Below are 20,118 nucleotides of genomic sequence, written 5' to 3' on the forward strand. Positions count from 1 at the left end.
GAGGCCTATTTCCCCAATGTCCGAAGACCCCACGGACCTCGTAGCTCTCAGCCCAGGACATTTCCTAGTCGGTGGGCCACTTCTTTCCGTGACTGAGCCCGAGATTAAGGAAAACTCCATTTCCATTTTAAACCGATGGCGGCGGCTAAAGGCCCTTCATCAGCAATTTTGCTTACGTTGGAAAGAAGAGTACCTAAAGGAGCTCCATAAAAGGACTAAATGGCAATTTCCAACGCGAAATATTTAGACAGGGGACATGGTGGTGAAAAGAGGAGAATTTACCGCCAAACGAATGGCGGCTTGAGCGTATCCAACTGGTGTGCCCAGGCGCGGATGGCAAGACCCGAGTGGCAGAAGTTCTTACCGCACGTGGCACTATCCGACAACCAATCGCAAAGATGATTCGCCTTCCGAAGGAGGCCTCCAGCTCCGAGTGATTCTGCCGTTTCCTTCCTTTTTTTGGGTTAGCGACTAACAGCCAATCCTACTAGTCTTAAGTTCCTAAGTTCATGTCATTCTGTGTCGTCAGTCCTCATACATGTCACGATCATTCGCATCATACATTACCGCTAACCTTTGTTTACTCGTTTCCCCAGACTGTTCACACTGGCGCCAACCACAATTTAGCACGCTTGGCCACGCATAACCAACAGGTGCCGAGTTTGCCGAGCTCACAGCTCCCGGCTGTGAAGCGGCTCCGCGCGGCCCTGATCAACCAGTACTGTGCGAACTGCCGGAAAATCCTGCCGCAGTAAGGCCAAGTGCCACGTATGCAGTGGAAATCACCACACCCTCTTGCACTTCCAAGAGTCCACATCGCCACGCTCGTCACGACCCCCACTCTCCACATTGCGAGGGGGGGTTAATGTTCATGTTGAACTAAGTTCGCATCGCTGGTTTGGCATCACTGGTAGCCGAACCGGTTAAAATCCATGAAGTCTAAGCTTACGCCATTGTAATTCAGTACCAAATAAAAAGTGAAACCGTACACAAGTGAAGTCAACCACACAACCCCGCTTTCTAAACTAAGCTTTTGGGAGACCAGTTTTGGAATTAACTTTTGGCAAGGACCCGCCCCAACACCCACCTTAACTCCACCGTTCTGGTAGCCTAATTATACAGATTTGGTTAGCTTAGCGAATGCAGAAAAAAACTTACTCTTTTTCACCGTTTATTTCGAACAGATCTAACCCACACAAACCTTAAAAACATAAAAAAGAATATATAAAAAATAACACACTAATACCTATGAAAAGCTACGGCCAAAATGCTTTAAGCGAAAAACGGATCTGCTCGCAGGATCGGTAGGTGTACAAAAAAAGGAGTGCCCCAATGTCGGCTGGGGATCAACAGCTGGAGTTAAATATTTCCGGAAATAAGAAAAATTAAAAAAAGCACCCAACGCTTCAAGTCTTTTGGGTGAAAACAGTGGGTGTAATTTTGGAGACGAAATTTCCCAACAATTTTCTTTGTGCGCCCCTCGTATTAAACACAATTTAAAAACAATTTTTTTTAATTTTTTCAAAATATTTGATCTAGAATTGCATCTATTAGGTGATCCGTTGTTTTATCATAATTTAATCATTACCTTCTTATGTGCTGACGTTCTTGAGTGCTGCGAACTGCCGAAGCATACAAAAAACAACGTGCTGCCAAAAAGGACCCCCGCAACCCACGCAATCTTACAAAAAAAAGCATACAAAAATAAAAATACCTCACTGATTGTATGGCATAGCTCCATATTCTAAACCAAAAACGATTCCGATCGCATTATCGGTGCGGAAAAATTAATTAAGTGCCCCAACCGGAAGTCGGTTGGCTCATCTTCTGGGCCTTCAAAGATTTCCACATACAAAGCTTAAAATACAAATTTCAACTTGTTTGGTTGAAAGCTGTGGGAATGGTTGATGATTTAATCAAGCAATACTCGATGTGTGGCAATGAAGCTTGATCTAAAAGATTCATGTCAAAAGCTCTTACACTGAGCGAAATATCTTCATTTTTTGAAAGCCATATCCGATTGTTCCTATGGGAGCTATAGAATATAGACGTCCGATCGGGTCGGTTTTCAAACTTGATCCGCGCACAATTTTAAACTGAGCTCGCAAACGGTATTGAAACAGACATACAGACGGACAGACGGACATGGCTATATCGACTTCCCTATTGATCCTGATCAAGAATATATGTGGGATTTTTAGGTTTACTGTTTATTTGTGGTTAATATTTTGATAAGTATAAAATATAGTATATAAAGATATTTTGAATTTCACACATTTTCCTTCGTCTTCTTGCCAACGCTTCCCAAAAGCAGACACATTTATATACTTTCTGGCTCTTGAACAATCACTTTTCCCCTAATATAAAAGAAATGTACTACACACAAAAAATAGCACGTCGCCGTAAAATCGATAAGTCCAGGCAATTTTCTGGTTATTCCTACTCATATCGTTTTTACTTGAAATATTCATAAAATTTACATTAAATAATATCATTTTGCCGAATTCTCTCTCTCGGAGATTCTCTAACTTCGAAAAAGAGCGCAGGAGTCAATATGGCGAGCAAAATGACATGAGTGGTAGCGAGAAAGACGTATTCGAAACTCGAACTGACGTACTTCAAGCATGTTTTCTCGCTCGCACTAGAATAAGTTTTGGTCAGGAATAATGCAAATTTTCGTTCTAACATTTTCGACCATATCACATTTACCTGGCCCCATATCAAGTTAAAAATGATGTTAAAAAAGGTCAAATTGACCTACGATTCATATCGATTTTTCTTTGGGTGTAGGCAGAAAGCGACCTTTGTTGGCCTAAGGCCTTTTTGAATGAAAAACGGGTGTCCCAACTTACACAAAATGGGATGTTTCGGGAAAAAATTAATACATTTTTTTCTGACTGTCACATTAAGCTGATTCTTTTTTTAATTTGTTAACAGTTAATATACTAATGTTTTAAATCTCTTACCAAGTTAATTTAAGGACGTTATTAATTTTAAATGGAATATTGAAAAAAGTAGACAAAAACTTTTTTGGTGAAAAATGGTACACGACTCTCACAGCTTAAATCTGGCTAAAGCCTGGCTTATAATGCTTTCCCCAAAAGTTTTGTCACTAAAAAGGACTAAAAAAAAATGAAAAACAATTTTTTTAGTGGATACGTTTTGAGAAAATTGAGTGTCTCAACTTACAGACCGTCCCAACCTACAGACCTCTCCCCTACATATATTTGGCCATTACTAAAAAATATACTAAATTCGAATAATTATCATAAAAGGCATTACAAATATGTGTTTTTAATAAAGGCCTCTTCACAGTTCAGATGGAATGTGACATGGAATCGAATTTTTTATACAAATTTCAAAATCTAAGATGGAATAGATTCCATTTAATTTTTTATTTCGAGTTTACACTTTAAATGGAATTTGGTCAAGATTGTAAGAAAACCCTCATATGCTTAACATAGATTAAAACAATTTTGAATAGAAGCCCTTGTAAAAGTCAACATTTGCTCGACAGTAACAGATATGTTAATATCATTTTATTTGACTCGATTGGAATATGTATGTGAGTATTGAGTCGTCAATTTTTTTTAGTGGTAGGCTGGTTTTATAGGCAAAGGTTCTTCCATTGCACAGTCTCTGGTTATATTAGTGGTTTCTGATCATCTTACAATAAACCATTCGTATACCAATATATGGATGCATGTAATATTATTTGTAATTACTAGGACTTTAAAACTGCTAGTGCGTACGGCTCAAAAGAATTAAGAATTAGTGAGAGCCATTGATGCAAAGAAAAGCCATCATTCATTGTAAAATCAGACGCAATATTTATACCCGTTACTTGTGCAAAAGTATGTAACAGCCAGTGGCGGACCCAGTTTTTTTTGTGGGGGGTGATATCAGAACCATTTTTTTGGTGCATACCTTTTGAATACCAAAATTTCTTTCATTTTTCACCCGAGTGGGGGGTGATATATATCCCATATCACCCCCCGTGGATCCGCGCATGGTAACAGCTAAAAGGAAGCATTTCCGACCATATAAAGTATATATATTCTTCATCAGGGTCACTAGCCGAGTCGAGTCCGTCTGTCTCTCTGAAAGAATGTTGGTATTACCCACACATTTTCTTTGGCTTACTACGCAGCGCAAGATTATATATATTCTTGATCAGGGTCACTAGCCGAGTCGATCTAGCCATGTCCGTCTGTCCGTCTGTCTGTCTGTCCGTCTGTATGAACGCAGAGATCTCGGAAACTACAAAAGCTAGAAGGTTGAGATTTTCCACACATATTGTTGGGCCTCCTACGCAGCGCAAGTTTATTTCAGCCGAACGCCACGCCTCCTTTAACGCCCACAATCGCCCACTATTGATTTTAAAATGTGTCCTGCGCCCACATCCTGAAAGATTTCCGAGAAGTATAAATGCAATTCGGTTGGTACTTATACCTTGAAATGTAGAAGACATTTTTCAAATCGGACCATTCATTAAAAATTTATACGCAATCAAAATTGTTTATTTATTGTGATGTATTCAACACGAGGTTTTTATTCTGAGTTCTCTCATATTCTACATTCCAGTTACATGTTCTTCATTCTCCTTTCTTCTTATTCTCTAGACTTGTATAACGTATTATTAAGTGCTGGGTAATATATTACTAGCATTGCCAGATTGATCTTAAAATTCAAATTTGTCGTTATACAAATACCTAACACGTTACCCCTTCAAGTTGTTTAACAATGGGTTTGTAATCTCTCTTAATGCTAATACTCGGTTAAGGTTTAACTACCTTACCCTCTGCTCGCGGTCTTAACATCCGCTTAGGAGTTTCATTATTTTTGTCCATTGGAGTCGAAATGTCCATACTGCTTTTCACATCAACTGGGTGTGCCACGTTCTCCAAAGACTCAGCCGCTTGTTGAGTTTCTCTTATTTGATCAGTATGACGTTTAATGCTGCGATTAGTTTGAGAAAGAGTGCATAAATACGTTCGCTTTCCAAGTTGTTTGCCTATTGTCGCAGGTGATCAACTAGCTCTATTGACGTTTCTATAATCTCTAATATAGACATGTTGCCCTTGACTGAACTGAAATTCTCTCTTCCCTTTATAGTTTTTTATATTTTTACTTTGCTCATGCAAAGTTTTGTCATGAACAAGTGGTGGTCTAAGTGAATTGAGTCTAGTGTTCAACGATCTTTTTAACAATACTTTCGCAGGAGTCGGACTATCCTGGAACTGTTGGCAGGGATCGCAATTGCTTATGAGTCGTTCCATGTCTTTATCGATACCAGGCCACCATATGTATGATCTTGCCATGGCTTTTGATTTTACCACTCCCAAGTGAGACCAGTGTAAATATTCAAGAACTCGTTTTTGTAAGCATTTGGGAATTATAGTTCGGTAACCCCATAGAATGCAACCATACTCTACTGAGGGTTCAATATCCTTTAGCTTGAATGCCTTGTATTTTTCATCTTGTAATTTAGCCACAGATCCGTCATCTATTGCAACTAGCAACTTCGATAAAATAGGATCACGTCGTGTTTGCCTTGCTATCTCCTTATAGTCCAAACAGAATTCGTTTTTGTCTTTCACAAAGTTGACATACGAAATTTCATAGTGTGTTCTATCTGGTGACTTAACTTGAGGAATCCTTGACAAGTGATCAGCTTTATTGGAAGTGCCTTCACATATTCGACATGATAGTTGAATACAGATAAGATTAGCGCGCGGCGTTGCATTCTAGCAGACGCCATCAACGGAAGACCTTTTCCTTCACCAAATATGGCAAGAAGTGGTTTGTGATTGGTGCGCAGTGTAAATTTTTGGCCCAGTAAATACTGTCTTAGCTTCATAACTGAAAATATGATAGACAACGCTTCCTTTTCGATTGTACTATATCTCTGTTCATTCTGTTGAAGCGCCCTTGATATAAATTCCCTTAGCTCTGAGACATTTGTCGGTGCTGGTGCATTGAGTACAAAAGAGATACTTTCATTATTCTTTTTAAATCCTTCTTTATTTATGGTAAAACCAAGGTGCGAAATGCTATCCTGGAAAAATGTACATTTATTTTTATTTAACCGCAGACCTGCATTCAATTTGTTCAGGACCGCCTTAAGGTTGAATAAATGTGTTTTGAAATCGGGGCCTGTGATGGTTATATCATCCTGGTATACCACTACATTTGGAATGCCTCTCAACACATTTTCGATGGCAGCTGCTGTTTTTATGCCAAATGGTAATCGTTTTATTTTCATAATGCCAATGTGTGTACTCCAGGTACATAAAAGTTGAGAATTCTCATCCAATACTAATTGGTTGTATGCTTGTGATAAATCAAGCTTAGTGTATAGCTTTCCTCCTTGTAGTGCTGTAAAGATCTCGTCTATGCGAGGTAATGGATATCTAAAATCACTTAGGAACTTATTGACTGTAACCTTGTAATCTGCACATACTCGAATGTCTCCATCAGGTTTCAATATCGGAACTAAAGGTGTTCCCCATTCACTATCGTCAATAAATTCTAACATACCTTGATCAACTAAACTTCTAAGTTTTTCTTCTACTTTTGCCTTCCAACGTAATGAAAGAGGTCTCGGTTTGAAAAAAACTGGTTAAACGTCTGTTGATAATTTTAATGAAATATTAGGACCTGCAAATAAACCTAGTCCTTCTTGAAAAACTTGCGAAAATTTATTTTCAATCTGTTCAGCTACAGCTGTGTATTCAGTGCAGCTATTAATTGAGTTTACCTGACAAAACTCGAAGCTAAATGCTCTTAAAAGTGATCTTCCCAGCAAGGCAGGGTTATTGTTCTTTGATACAACTACGACAATACTCTTAGTTGTGCTGCGAAACGTTATAGATGCATCAAACTCACCCTTAATTTGAATACGGTCGCCACTATAGTCCACATATGGAACCTTACAATCTCTTAGCGATACATTGAGTTTATGTAACAGGTTGGCTGGAATCAGAGTACATGACGCACCAGTATCGCAGGTTGCCACAACATTTATGCCTTGAATTTGAATTGGCAGTGTGTACATTTCGTCTCCATTGGTGATACTGTTGTTGCTAACGCTGAAAATACTGTGATTAATATACTGTTCTTCACTTAAACTTGAATTGGAAACTGATACATGATTAACGTTTGTATCTTTTTCTTGCTTAGATCTACAAACTGATGCTAGATCTCCATGGTTCTTGCAGATATGGCACTTGCAGTCCTTGTATTTGCAGTCCATCGACTTGTGGTTCCGCCATCCGCAATGCTTGCACGGCATCTTCTTATTGGTATCTGCCTGATCCTCCATCTTGTTGTTGTCCTGGTTTCCGCCTTTCCATTTGTTGCGGCTCCGGTTGACGTAGTTTACTGTGTCTGGAGATTGCTCCTGATGAATATGCCCTCGCGCCGGCCTTTTTGCTGCGAACTTGGTTTCGCATATTAATGCTTTCCGCAGTGCATGCTTGGCTGTCAGCGTTTCGTCCTCTTCGCAAAGCAGCTCGAAGATCGCGTTACTCATTCCTACGACGAATTCGTCACGGACAATTGTCCGCCAAACTTGTAGCTAAGGGCAAGATGTTTGACTCTCGCAAACCATTCAGATACTGTTTCGTCGGTTCTTTTGCAAGCCATGTGAAATTGTCTGCGCTCCTGAAATATTATTGTGGGAGGCGTGTAATGAGTATTTAATGTACTGCACAACTGATCGAAGGTTTTCGTTGCGAGGGCTGCGGGGCTGCATAAACTATGTATTACGTTGTACGCCTCGTCTCCGATGGATTTAAGCATAATCGCCTTCTTCACATTGTCGTCCGTGCAGTTGAGTTCCGTAAAATGAATTTTCAGTCGGTCTTTCCAAATGTGCCATGAGGTTAGTTTTGGTGAAAACTCTGGCAAATTAGTTGCCTGTGTAAAATTTGACACAATAATGCTGTTTGTCTTTCTTGCCAAAAGTTGGTCTTATTTGCTTGTATTACAAGTTGATGTCGTTAAATAAATTGATATTAACCAAATTTTTTATCTCGTCGCCATTTATGTGATGTATTCAACACGAGGTTTTTATTCTGAGTTCTCTCATATTCTACATTCCAGTTACATGTTCTTCATTCTCCTTTCTTCTTATTCTCTAGACTTGTATAACGTATTATTAAGTGCTGGGTAGCATATTACTAGCATTGCCAGATTTATTTTAAAATTCAAATTTGTCCTTATACAAATACCTAACATATATCTATCTTCTTCGCACTCCCTTTAGCTGAGTTACGATAGTCGGGACACCAACCCGAGTATAGCGTTCGCACTCCCTTTAGCTGAGTGACAGGTATTAGATAGTCGGGACACCAACCCGACTATAGCGTTCTCTCTTGTTTTAAAGCGCTGCAGCGAAGAAATGCTTGTGAGTACATGTGCACACATACAGTCGTCGGCTGTCGCTGTATGCGTACAACAGAGCGGATGGCTCTAGAACGCCCTCTCTCTGGCTTTTGGGCAAGAGAGCGAAAAGCCAGTTGGCTTTTGGGCGAGAGAGCGAAAAGCCAGTTGAAAACCCAGCAGCAAAAAAATCGTATGGCGTTATCCATCTTCATATTCTAATGACTTTGATCCAGTCGTAATCACTGAGGGTTACGTAATTCAGGCCCACCTCATTGAGTTCCCCCAGTCGTCACGTTTTCGGCTCCCGACCCGGAAACGAAACGGATGTAGAGCGGCTGTTCGAAACTAACGATGCCCTGCAGACCGAAACTAAAGATGCCCCACATTCCCGAATCCCACTCAAAATCCAAGTAGATCGCTTCCAACGACCCAAAACACTACGAACCCGACGTACGCACGACGAAGCAGTCCACGTACCGGCCTTCCGACGCGCCGACGTGACTTCACAGCCCTTCCGCAGCGCCGATGCGACTTCACGGCCCTTCCGCAGCGCCGACGCGACTTCACGGCCCATCTACAGCGCCGAAGCTCGCAACAAGCAGCGAACCCCTTGGCCCTTCCGTAGCGCCACGTCACTGACAAGCAGTTCACGACTCAAGCAGCTCGCCTCCTGGCCCTTCCGCAGCGCCAGAACACGGAGACGACAGCATCCAGGTCAACCCCCCTCGAAGCAAGCAGTTCATCACTCGGCCCTTCCGCAGCGCCGACCCAAAGACCGCAAACAGTTCATCGCCCGGCCATCCCGTAGCGCCAAATCCCTCTAGCCAACTTTATAGTTCTATCCCTCTGTGTCATTATTGGGGAAAGGGAGGTAAATCGATCGTTAGAGGAAATATAAATATCTGTCGCAAACCATGTCCACGGCAAGCTATACCACCTCCCAAAACAGGGTCGTTACAAAAATTTCATGCAAATCAAAAATGTGAAAAAATATTTTTGGTCAAATCCGTTCGGTTTGTAAATGAAACGCCCATATAAACGGTTCATACGGATTCTGTAATATGATTTTAAATAAAGCTGAATTCCGTATGAGTGTATGAACTTCGGCTTACCTAGAAGTCAGCTATTGACCTTATTCCATCTTGGGTCCCCTGCTGCTTTACTGGATCTGTGCTTCCTTTTTTTAAATCCCTAACCAGAGGATTGTTAGCAAAGCACTCGACGCATATATCGTCATCGTCATGGCAATGCCCTACTTTTACATTGGAACTGCACGATGAGGATATACAGCTCAGAGTAATAATGTCGCAGTGGTGCCTATCGTCGGGGCTCTCGCTGGCGTCCAACAGAGCTGGTTCCATATCTAGAGCGTAAGTAGATTTTTGATGTATTTTGCGGAATGTTGAATCAATTTCGGCTCTATCTATAGCGTGTCGATTGACATACGGAAGATTACCTATCAGCTTCATCTCGCAGGGGCTGTAGACTTTTGTTCCGGCCCCACCTCTTAGATTCTGGCTTGTTTTGGCTCGAGCATATATTCCTTCGGAAATATTTACTGCATGATGGGCATTTCTAGACATATGTAGGGTGGCCCTAGTAATCGCATATCCTAGGAGACTTATCCCCAGGAGTAAGCTAGTCCAAAAACCCAAGGGGTTTACTAACGGCAAAATATTCAAATAGAAGTTGAACCGCGAGTCCAAGGAGTCAGGTAACTTTGTCATCATCTAAAATGAGAAATTAACTCATTACATACTATCGTAATGATTGGGGTGTGTACGTACGATCTCGAACCATAACATTGGCGTTGTCAGATAACTGAACTTTGATACGGTCTGAAAATTAGTTAGGTCCTTAAAGTGCATGTTGATCTGCACTTTTACAGATAGCGATAGCGGCAGGCCAGATTCCTAAAAATGTGCAAGTAAAAATATTTTATTATATGCTGAAAAGCAGGTCCTGATGTAAACTTATTCAAAATCGTTTTTAAGATTCAAACGAGGACGGAAGCTTAATTCGGCAAGCCGAAGTTTTAATACCCTTGCAGATTTCATGAATTAAAATTTGACTACGATAGCAACATGAATTAATAAACAAAATATTTCATAATTCAAAAAATAAAATTTTCAAATTTTTCGCCCTGTTGTTCCTATGGTGGCTATAGGATATAGAAGTCCGATCGGAACGCGCTTTTACACTGAAAAGGTATGCACAAAAAAATACCCTATTTTTCCAATGGGTAGTTCCACGTGAAACGTGACAGGCCCATCTCAGAATCAATCTAAACTTTTTTTTTTCGATAGAGGATTCAAATATAAGGTTTTTTTTTTTAACTGTTACCGTTTATTTTTAAAAAATATTTTTCTAATTAAGCTCCGGTTTTTAAGTTATGCAGCACTTGAGACTCGTTTGAGATATTTAAATATTTGGTATGCAACTTTGTGGGACATCTTAATACCTTTCAGAAAAATATTTTAAAAAATTTTTAATTTTTAAATTATGTAAATTTTAAGAATATTTTAAATTAAAAAAATTCTGTACCCCGGAAGACACGCTGTTTCCGAATGAAAAAATTATCCTCACACTGCCTCATCAATTCTTAACAAAGTGGTAAAATAAAATTTTTGTAATCGCTTGACCTACTAGTAAAGACAATGATTTTAGTTTGGCAACTTTGCATCAAGCAACAACATCGCACCGTGTAAGAAGAGAACAGCAATACGAGCACCGGAGAGCGCGAATATCGATTTCCCTTTCTTAAACGTAATAGAAAGAAATTGATAATATAGTGGTCTGTTATTGTTAAATCCTTTAATAACACTTTGCAGTATTTTTAGTGCTTTTTAAATTTACCTCGATGGATGCTATATTTTTGGATTCGTTACGAATTCCCAAGTTAAACTGCGTTTTCCAAAAAGTTCCCCGACGCAAGGATTCTTAGCAAAAGGACCTCAAAGTTCGAAAAATGCTGAAATTGGCCAACTTTGCGGAGCTCTCAGAGGCAAATGGATGCATGGTTTGATTCGATGTTAAAGTTTTTTAAAAGATACACCCTTTATCTTTTAAACCCCATACTTAAAAAATTTTTAAGATTTTTTTTAAGGCAGAAAAAAATTCTAGAAAACATAGTCAAAAAACATAAAAGTATACAGCTGCGGTCAAAATGGTAGTAGTGTTGCCGCCCTGTGTATTTAAAAGTTTGTTGTTGTAATTGATCTTTTCCTGGTAATATTGTATTGATTATAATTTTACTATTAGACTAATTGGATAAGAAAAAATTACAACATGAAACTTTTAAAAACACAAGGCGGCAACACTGCTACTATTTTGACCGCAGCTGTATGTTTTTCAGTTGTTTTTTGAAATTTATTTCTGCCTTAAAAAAAATCCTAAAATTATTTTATGTATGGGGTTTGAAAGATAAAGGGTGCACGCAGTTTAACTTGGGAATTCGTAACGAATCCAAAAATATAGCATTCATCGAGGTTAATTTTTGATGCTGCATAGTGTAATTAATAATATAGGACTTTATATGAACTGAAATATTAATTGCTAAGCTAAGTTTTAAAATACATGTGGGTATAAATAAATAAAAGAGGGAAAATTAACATTTGGGTTTTATCTTCAACGAGAAACATGGTTGGGTTGGTTTAAGAAAACTTGTGGCCCATAACATCATCGCCACCCCCTTTTCTATTCTTTGAGGATCACACTTTTCTAGTAATTTGTATTTAGTTACTTCGCCTGAAAGAAGGTTTGTTTTGTTTTTAGGGACTCTATAAAGTTAAATTTAGTAGTGTCGTGTTTAGGCTTCGGCAAGAACCTACCCCACCCCGAAATGAGCTACGTTTAAAGGGTCCTGCTGCCGCCGATTATCTCTACACACTCAAATTGTTGTCCAACAACACCTACACGCAACACGCTACAACCTATACTGAAGTATCTTCTTGTTTTGTATTTTTTGCCAAAAAGAAGCAGCATGCAAAAGCAATGGCATCAAATATTCTTTCCCCAATTTAGATGCCAACTTACGCTTTAACCGGGGTACTGCATCAGTATAAGTCAGACATTTAAGACCAGTTTTGTCACTTGGCGTGTCCTTTTCCAAAATTAAAATTCTTAGGTCCGATGAAAACCACTGGGAATGATTTTCCTTGAACGCATTTTACGATTATAGAAGGCAAAAAACTGTTTAAGTTTTTTTTAACTATTGGCCGCGATCAGCAGAACAACATGGATGGATCAGTAATCAGTGATCAAGTGTGTTCTGCTAAACGCTTATAACACATTTCGATGAGGTAAAAAAAATATATCAAACAGTGAGCGCGCAATTAAAAAAAAAAAATTGGTGTGTCAAGCCTACGCACGACAGAAGTGAAACTTGTAGTATTCCTCTCTCGTTTATCATTTCATTATCTCTTTTTTTCTGTCTTAGGTTAGTATGAAGATTATAGGTCAAATAATTCAAGGACGAAGCATGGATTTGGTTTATTTCATATTTATTTACAAGTATACAATATTACATAAATAACAATATAACAATTAAAAATTACCAGGGACCGTAAATAATGATTGTTGATTTATTTTTTGAACCAAAAAATCAACCTCTTAGGATCAACGCATGCAAAAAAGGAAAACACCATAGTAATCCTCTTTGGTTAATCTATCCATTTTCACCATGATTTGATTTATTTCATAAAAATAATCATTATTTCTGATCGGGAAAAATTAAACTTAAAAATAATAATTATTGTTGATTTTAATTTTTTTTTTATCAAAAATAAAACTCACTTGGGCGCCACGGGTTTTCTATACCGATTCTGGGCGTTCTTTTTACATAGTCCTATGAAACGAATGCAGATGTACCACCTCTGACAAAATAAGCTTAAACTTAGCCTCTGCATCCCGTTAAATGGTATTTCAATTTTAGTCAGTAAAGGAGAGACTTCCAGCCTTTGTTTTTGTTTATGTCTTAAAACATGGATTTCTCTTCGCTCTGAGCGCGCTCGCACATATTGCAAATACATATATTAGGGTGTCCCTTATTTTTCATGTTTGATATATTTTTACGCATATTTTCTTAAAACTTTCATAATAACCCAATATGTTCTAGAAAAAAATATTAGCCCGTTTCATGCAAGAGAACCCTTGCCGTCTTGCAATTTAAGCTTGTCCGTACATGTTGCCGCGGTTACAGCGCTGCGACTATGGACTACTCTTCATTCGTCATTTCATTCGCAGGTTTTGGTGTTATTGGTGCACTATTGTTTGTTGAGTAAAGATGTCAGTGACATTACGAAGTGATAAAGAAAATATGTTTCTTATCGGGCTACCTAGTCATCAAATCACTGGTGCAAAGTTACCATCAAATCGCTAGGTTCTCTCCGTTTTATTTTATAATATTCGGCAAGTCAAGCTAACTCTCAGTGAAAGTGCAAATCTTGTGACTAGGGAGTGTTTAATATTTTGGGAAAAAGCAAGAATTCCCACAAGGGCATTGCCTAACTGCGTGAAGAAACTGATTGATTTATACCATGCTTGGAGAGAGCTGCAAAAAAATTGTAAAAAAACTCAAGCCACTTTCAAGGACCGAGAGAATAATTTTAAAATAAGCCTTGATAACTTATTTGATATTGCACATGCTGATGCCTTGAAAATAATAAAAATAGAGGAAGACAAACTATTTTTGAATAAACAAAGAGAACCAGGTCGACCAGGATATTTAGCTGGTGTAGACAAAAAATTGACGGAGAAAGAAGAAAGAGCTAGGAAAAAGACGATTGAAAGAAGAGGAAAGGCAAGTAAAGCAAAAAGAGCTATTGGCTGTTGCATCAACTTCTATACCAAACAACTTACAGTATTCGAAAGAATCGGACGAAGAACTTATAAATCCTGAACTGGTTTTGCTAGACGTTGCCTGCTCTGAAAAAAGTATAAAAAGAGTCCGATCGGAACGCGCTTTTACACTGAAAAGGTATGCACAAAAAAATACCCTATTTTTTCAATGGGTAGTTCCACGTGAAACGTGACAGGCCCATCTCAGAATCAATCGAAACTTTTTTTTTTCGATAGAGGATTCAAATATAAGGTTTTTTTTTTAACTGTTACCGTTTATTTTTAAAAAATATTTTTCTAATTAAGCTCCGGTTTTTATACCCTTGCAGAGGGTATTATGATTTCAGTCAGAAGTTTGCAACGCAGTGAAGGAGACGTTTCCGACCCCATAAAGTATATATATTCTTGATCAGCATCACAAGACGAGTCGATCTAGCTATGTCCGTCTGTCCGTCTGTCCGTCTGTCCGTCCGTCTGTCCGTCTGTCCGTCTGTCTGTTTCTACGCAAACTAGTCTCTCAGTTTTTGAGCTATCGGGATAAAACTTTCCCAAAAGTCTTCTTTCTATTGCAGGTAGTATATATGTCGGAGCCGACCGCATCGGACAACTATATCTTATAGCTCCCATAGGAAGGATCGGAAAAAAAAAACTTTAAAAAATTCTAGCTTCGGTGTTTTTTGAAATATTACCTTCTACTTTTGGGGATGTTATTTTTTAGATATTTCTGAATTTCGAATTAATTATTTAAAAAATCGGACTACTATATCATATAGCTGCCATAGGAACGATCGGAAAATTAATGGAAAAGTAATAGGAAATAAATTCTAGCTTCTTAGGTTTTTATTGTATTATCTTCTACTCTAGGATATGACTCTTTTTAAATATTTCCGAATTTCAATTTTAATTGGATCAAAATCGGACGACTATATCATTTAGCTGCCATAGGAACGATCGGAAAATTAATGAGAAATATTAGAAAATTGAACATTTTTGCGATTTGTTAATTAATAGGAATGATCTGCAAGGGTATATAAGCTTCGGCTGGCCGAAGCTAGCTTCCTTTCTTGTTAAGTTATGCAGCACTTGAGACTCGTTTGAGATATTTAAATATTTGGTATGCAACTTTGTGGGACATCTTAATACCTTTCAGAAAAATATTTTAAAAAATTTTTAATTTTTAAATTATGTAAATTTTAAGAATATTTTAAATTAAAAAAATTCTGTACCCCGGAAGACACGCTGTTTCCGAATGAAAAAATTATCCTCACACTGCCTCATCAATTCTTAACAAAGTGGTAAAATAAAATTTTTGTAATCGCTTGACCTACTAGTAAAGACAATGATTTTAGTTTGGCAACTTTGCATCAAGCAACAACATCGCACCGTGTAAGAAGAGAACAGCAATACGAGCACCGGAGAGCGCGAATATCGATTTCCCTTTCTTAAACGTAATAGAAAGAAATTGATAATATAGTGGTCTGTTATTGTTAAATCCTTTAATAACACTTTGCAGTATTTTTAGTGCTTTTTAAATTTACCTCGATGGATGCTATATTTTTGGATTCGTTACGAATTCCCAAGTTAAACTGCGTTTTCCAAAAAGTTCCCCGACGCAAGGATTCTTAGCAAAAGGACCTCAAAGTTCGAAAAATGCTGAAATTGGCCAACTTTGCGGAGCTCTCAGAGGCAAATGGATGCATGGTTTGATTCGATGTTAAAGTTTTTTAAAAGATACACCCTTTATCTTTTAAACCCCATACTTAAAAAATGTTAAGATTTTTTTTAAGGCAGAAAAAAATTCTAGAAAACATAGTCAAAAAACATAAAAGTATACAGCTGCGGTCAAAATGGTAGTAGTGTTGCCGCCCTGTGTATTTAAAAGTTTGTTGTTGTAATTGATCTTTTCCTGGTAATATTGTATTGATTATAATTTTACTATTAGACTAATTGGATAAGAAAAAATTACACAATGAAACTTTTAAAAACACAAGGCGGCAACACTGCTACTATTTTGACCGCAGCTGTATGTTTTTCAGTTGTTTTTTGAAATTTATTTCTGCCTTAAAAAAAATCCTAAAATTATTTTATGTATGGGGTTTGAAAGATAAAGGGTGCACGCAGTTTAACTTGGGAATTCGTAACGAATCCAAAAATATAGCATTCATCGAGGTTAATTTTTGATGCTGCATAGTGTAATTAATAATATAGGACTTTATATGAACTGAAATATTAATTGCTAAGCTAAGTTTTAAAATACATGTGGGTATAAATAAATAAAAGAGGGGGAATTAACATTTGGGTTTTATCTTCAACGAGAAACATGGTTGGGTTGGTTTAAGAAAACTTGTGGCCCATAACATCATCGCCACCCCCTTTTCTATTCTTTGAGGATCACACTTTTCTAGTAATTTGTATATGATGGACGTTGATGCACTACGAGAAGTACAAACAAGTGGCCCAACGACACCAAGCACGTGCTTGTTACGCGCGGGGCCCTTTTGTAAATTTGGGCAAAAATGCGAGTTCGCGAGGAAGAATACATAAAACCAATAAAGACGGGACAAATAATAAAAAAAAAAAAAACATGCAGTTAGGAGTGAAGCAAATGAGTTAAAATGTTAGTTTTTAATACCGGGATAGAAGTTGATGTGCAAATTAAATGATAAAGAACGTTATAGTTATTACATAGAACGCGAAAGGGCTCGTGCAGACCAAAATTTGATGTACATCGAGGTAAATTAAGAGGTTGATAATTACGTGTTAGTCTACCGGGAACATTAAAAGTTAGGCGGCTAACAAGTTCTACAGAATCAATATCACCTCTTATAAGATTATGCATAAAAATGGTACCCAGCATTTTTCTACGATTTGCAAGTGTGGGCAGATTAAGCAATAATAATCTACTCTGGTAGGAAGGTAGCCTTACGTTTTGATCCCAGTTCAAACTACGAAGGGCAAAAAGGAGAAATTTTTTTTGTACCGACTCTATACGGTCAATGTGGACTTGGTATTGTGGGCTCCAAACCGAAGAACAATATTCCAATATAGGACGGACAAGGGAGGTAAATAATAATTTGGTTATATAAGGGTCATCAAATTCTTTTGACCAACGCTTTATAAACCCAAGAACACTCATAGCTTTATTGACTGTCGACATTATGTGGCAGTCAAATTTAAGCTTCGGGTCCAGAAGAACGCCTAAGTCATTTACTGAATATATACGGTCAAGTGGCAAATTCTGAAGCGAATAACTTATAAAGGTTGGGGTAACCCTATAAAAGGTCATTACGTTGCATTTTAGGCAGTTCAAATTTAAGAGGTTATACTCACACCATACTTGAAAATGATCAATGTCTGATTGTAAGCCAAAACCAGACTCTATATTATTATAAGTCAAACAAAGCTTAACATCATCAGCATACATTAGTACACGAGAATGTGTTACAATAGAGGGAAGATCGTTAATAAACAAAGTAAACAGCAAAGGGCCCAAATGACTACCCTGAGGTACTCCAGATGTCACATGAATCGTTTTTGAAACAGCGTTCTTAAATATAACCCTCTGAGTCCTCCCATTCAAATAGCTTGAAATCCAAGTTAATAGATTACATGGAAAGCCAAGCAAATCTAATTTGAATAAAAGAAGAGAGTGGTTAACAGAGTCAAAGGCTTTACTGAAATCTGTATATACAACGTCAGTCTGCATTTTATTGTTAAATCCATTTATTACAATTGATGACAATTCAAGTAGGTTGGTGGTAGTCGATCTTCGCTTAACAAAACCGTGCTGACACGGTGATATTAGCGAGGAACATAAATGTTGCAAATGAGAAGTGATAATACGTTCAAAGGCTTTTGGAATAGCCGACAATTTAGAAATACCTCTATAATTCTGGGCATCCGCCTTCGCACCCTTTTTGTGAAGTGGAATAATAAAAGAATCCTTCCAGATAGTTGGAAAAACTGATGATGAAATAGACAATTGAAAAAGTTTAAGAATAGGTTTGCAGATGGTTGATGCACAAAACTTAAGCACACACCCAGGAAGTCCATCAGGACCGGGAGAATAAGTTGGCGTTGTTGATGTTAAATTTCTTAAGAGAGAACTTTCGGTAATTATAGGGGAAAAAATACAATTTGCCCTATTTAAGGGATTACGGTAATTTGATTCTGTCCATGAAGAAGAGCTATAAGTAGTTTGGAAAAAGTCAGAGAATAAATCAGCAATTTCAGAGTCAGTCGATGCCTCCATTGAGTTAAATCGAACCGATGAAGGCAAAGCTGATGACTTTCGCTTTGCGTTGACAAAGTTATAAAACTGCTTCGGGTCATTTGAAAATTCAAATTTACAGCGATCTAAATACATAGAATAGCAATGACTGTTAAGAACGTTAAAATCAGATCGAGCCACCACATATTTCGAAAAATCGGATGGCCTACCCGATTTTTTATACTTTTTATAAGTGTTTGATTTAAGATTTTTAAGTCGTTGAAGCGCATTTGTAAACCAAGGGGGCCTGTTTGGCTTTGGAGGAAGCCTATCAGGAACGCATTCATTAAAAAAAGTGTTTAGAACGCTATAAAACAGTTCAGTGGCACTTTCGATGTCCATACAGTTATAAAATTCTGTCCAATTATATTGAGAAATCATTAAGTTAAGTTTACTAAAGTCACATTTACGAAAGCTTCTCATTTTAGTTGGAGAGACTAAAGGAGAGAGGGTATCAAGGTAGGGGAGGCAAATTGTCAATTCCATAGTTGGATGGTATCGGTCTTCTGGTACCACAAGAGCGTCAATTCTAGATACTGTGACTTCAGACGGATCTGAAACAAACACAAGATCTAATTGTCTATTTAATGAATTACGTATAAAGCTAACTTGCTGTAACGATAATTCTAAAAGGCCATCCACAAAGTCATGGGCGGATAAGGGTAGAGCGACAAGTGAGTCAGAAGGAGGGGACCAAGAGATATCCGGGAGATTAAAATCACCCAAAACAATCAAAAGGTCTCTATTGGAAAGAAAGGATAGAATAGATTTAATAGCTGCTAGATGTTGCTCATAAATTATAAGGTCAGAGCCAGGTGGAATATAGGAACATGTAATAAAGATAGACAAGGATTGGAGGGTAACTTTCACACCAACAAATTCAATGTCACTAGGGACATGAGAGTGAATTCTCTCAGAATTTAGGATAGAAGTAACAGCAATTAGAACGCCGCCCCCCCTACGGGAAAGGCGATCAGTTCTGTAGGTATTAAAATTATTTGCAAGAACTTCAGAGTCTGTTATCTCTGGTTTCAGCCAAGTTTCTGTAAAAGCTAAGATATCGTCCGTAAATGCCGAGGAGTCAGCATAAAGCTTGGGTAGCTTCATGTTAAGTCCTCTAACATTTTGGTAAGCCAATAATAAACTTTTCAGTTTTTTGGCACCGTGGAAGGCCTATTATTTGTTCTTGGTTTATTAGGAACAAATTCTTTTATAACCAGATCATCATTAAGCCAGAAGCTTTCAGAAAGCAGTTCTTTAAACACATCAGGCGGAGCAAAAATTTTGAAAGACGATATCCTACGGGCGTATGAAAATCGAAATTGTTCAACCGCAATATCCTCAGATGGGAATTTTTCACGAATGAATTCCAAAACATCCTCAGATGTGGTATCAGGCGTAAATCTTGAAACAAATAGTTGCTTCCTATGTGGAACAACTGAGAGTTTCTTACGCCCCCCAGCAGCAGTCTGAACCTCACTCAGCTGAGAGCCAGAAGCGGCACCTGCTGTACGTCTGGGTACAACTGAGAGATTTTTACGCCCCCCAGCAGCAGCCTGAACCTCATTCGGCTGAGCGACAGAAACGGCGCCCACTGTACCTATGGGTATGGTCGGCACCAG

At 38.1% G+C, this 20,118-nt stretch overlaps 1 protein-coding gene across 4 annotated transcripts in view; it reads right to left on the reverse strand.

The window, feature by feature from the left end:
* The window catches only part of LOC138912316 (scavenger receptor class B member 1), a 472,662-nt gene that overhangs the window by 38,598 nt on the left and 413,946 nt on the right, over positions 1-20,118 (reverse strand). The window contains exons 8-10 of one of the 4 annotated variants that reach the window (XM_070212706.1): positions 10,176-10,301; positions 9,845-10,118; positions 9,501-9,751 (exon numbers count right to left, since the gene is read on the reverse strand). The exons of 1 other annotated variant lie outside the window; for it this stretch is intronic. In XM_070212706.1, coding sequence (XP_070068807.1) covers positions 9,501-9,751; positions 9,845-10,118; positions 10,176-10,301 — 651 coding nt within the window. Of the gene's footprint in view, positions 1-9,316; positions 9,443-9,500; positions 10,119-10,175; positions 10,302-20,118 lie in introns of those variants that run through there. 2 more of the 4 variants (XM_070212705.1, XM_070212704.1) reach the window with 2 other exon arrangements.

This window comes from Drosophila takahashii, chromosome 2R (assembly GCF_030179915.1).
Source record: "Drosophila takahashii strain IR98-3 E-12201 chromosome 2R, DtakHiC1v2, whole genome shotgun sequence".
NCBI classification, from domain to species: Eukaryota; Metazoa; Arthropoda; class Insecta; order Diptera; family Drosophilidae; genus Drosophila; species Drosophila takahashii.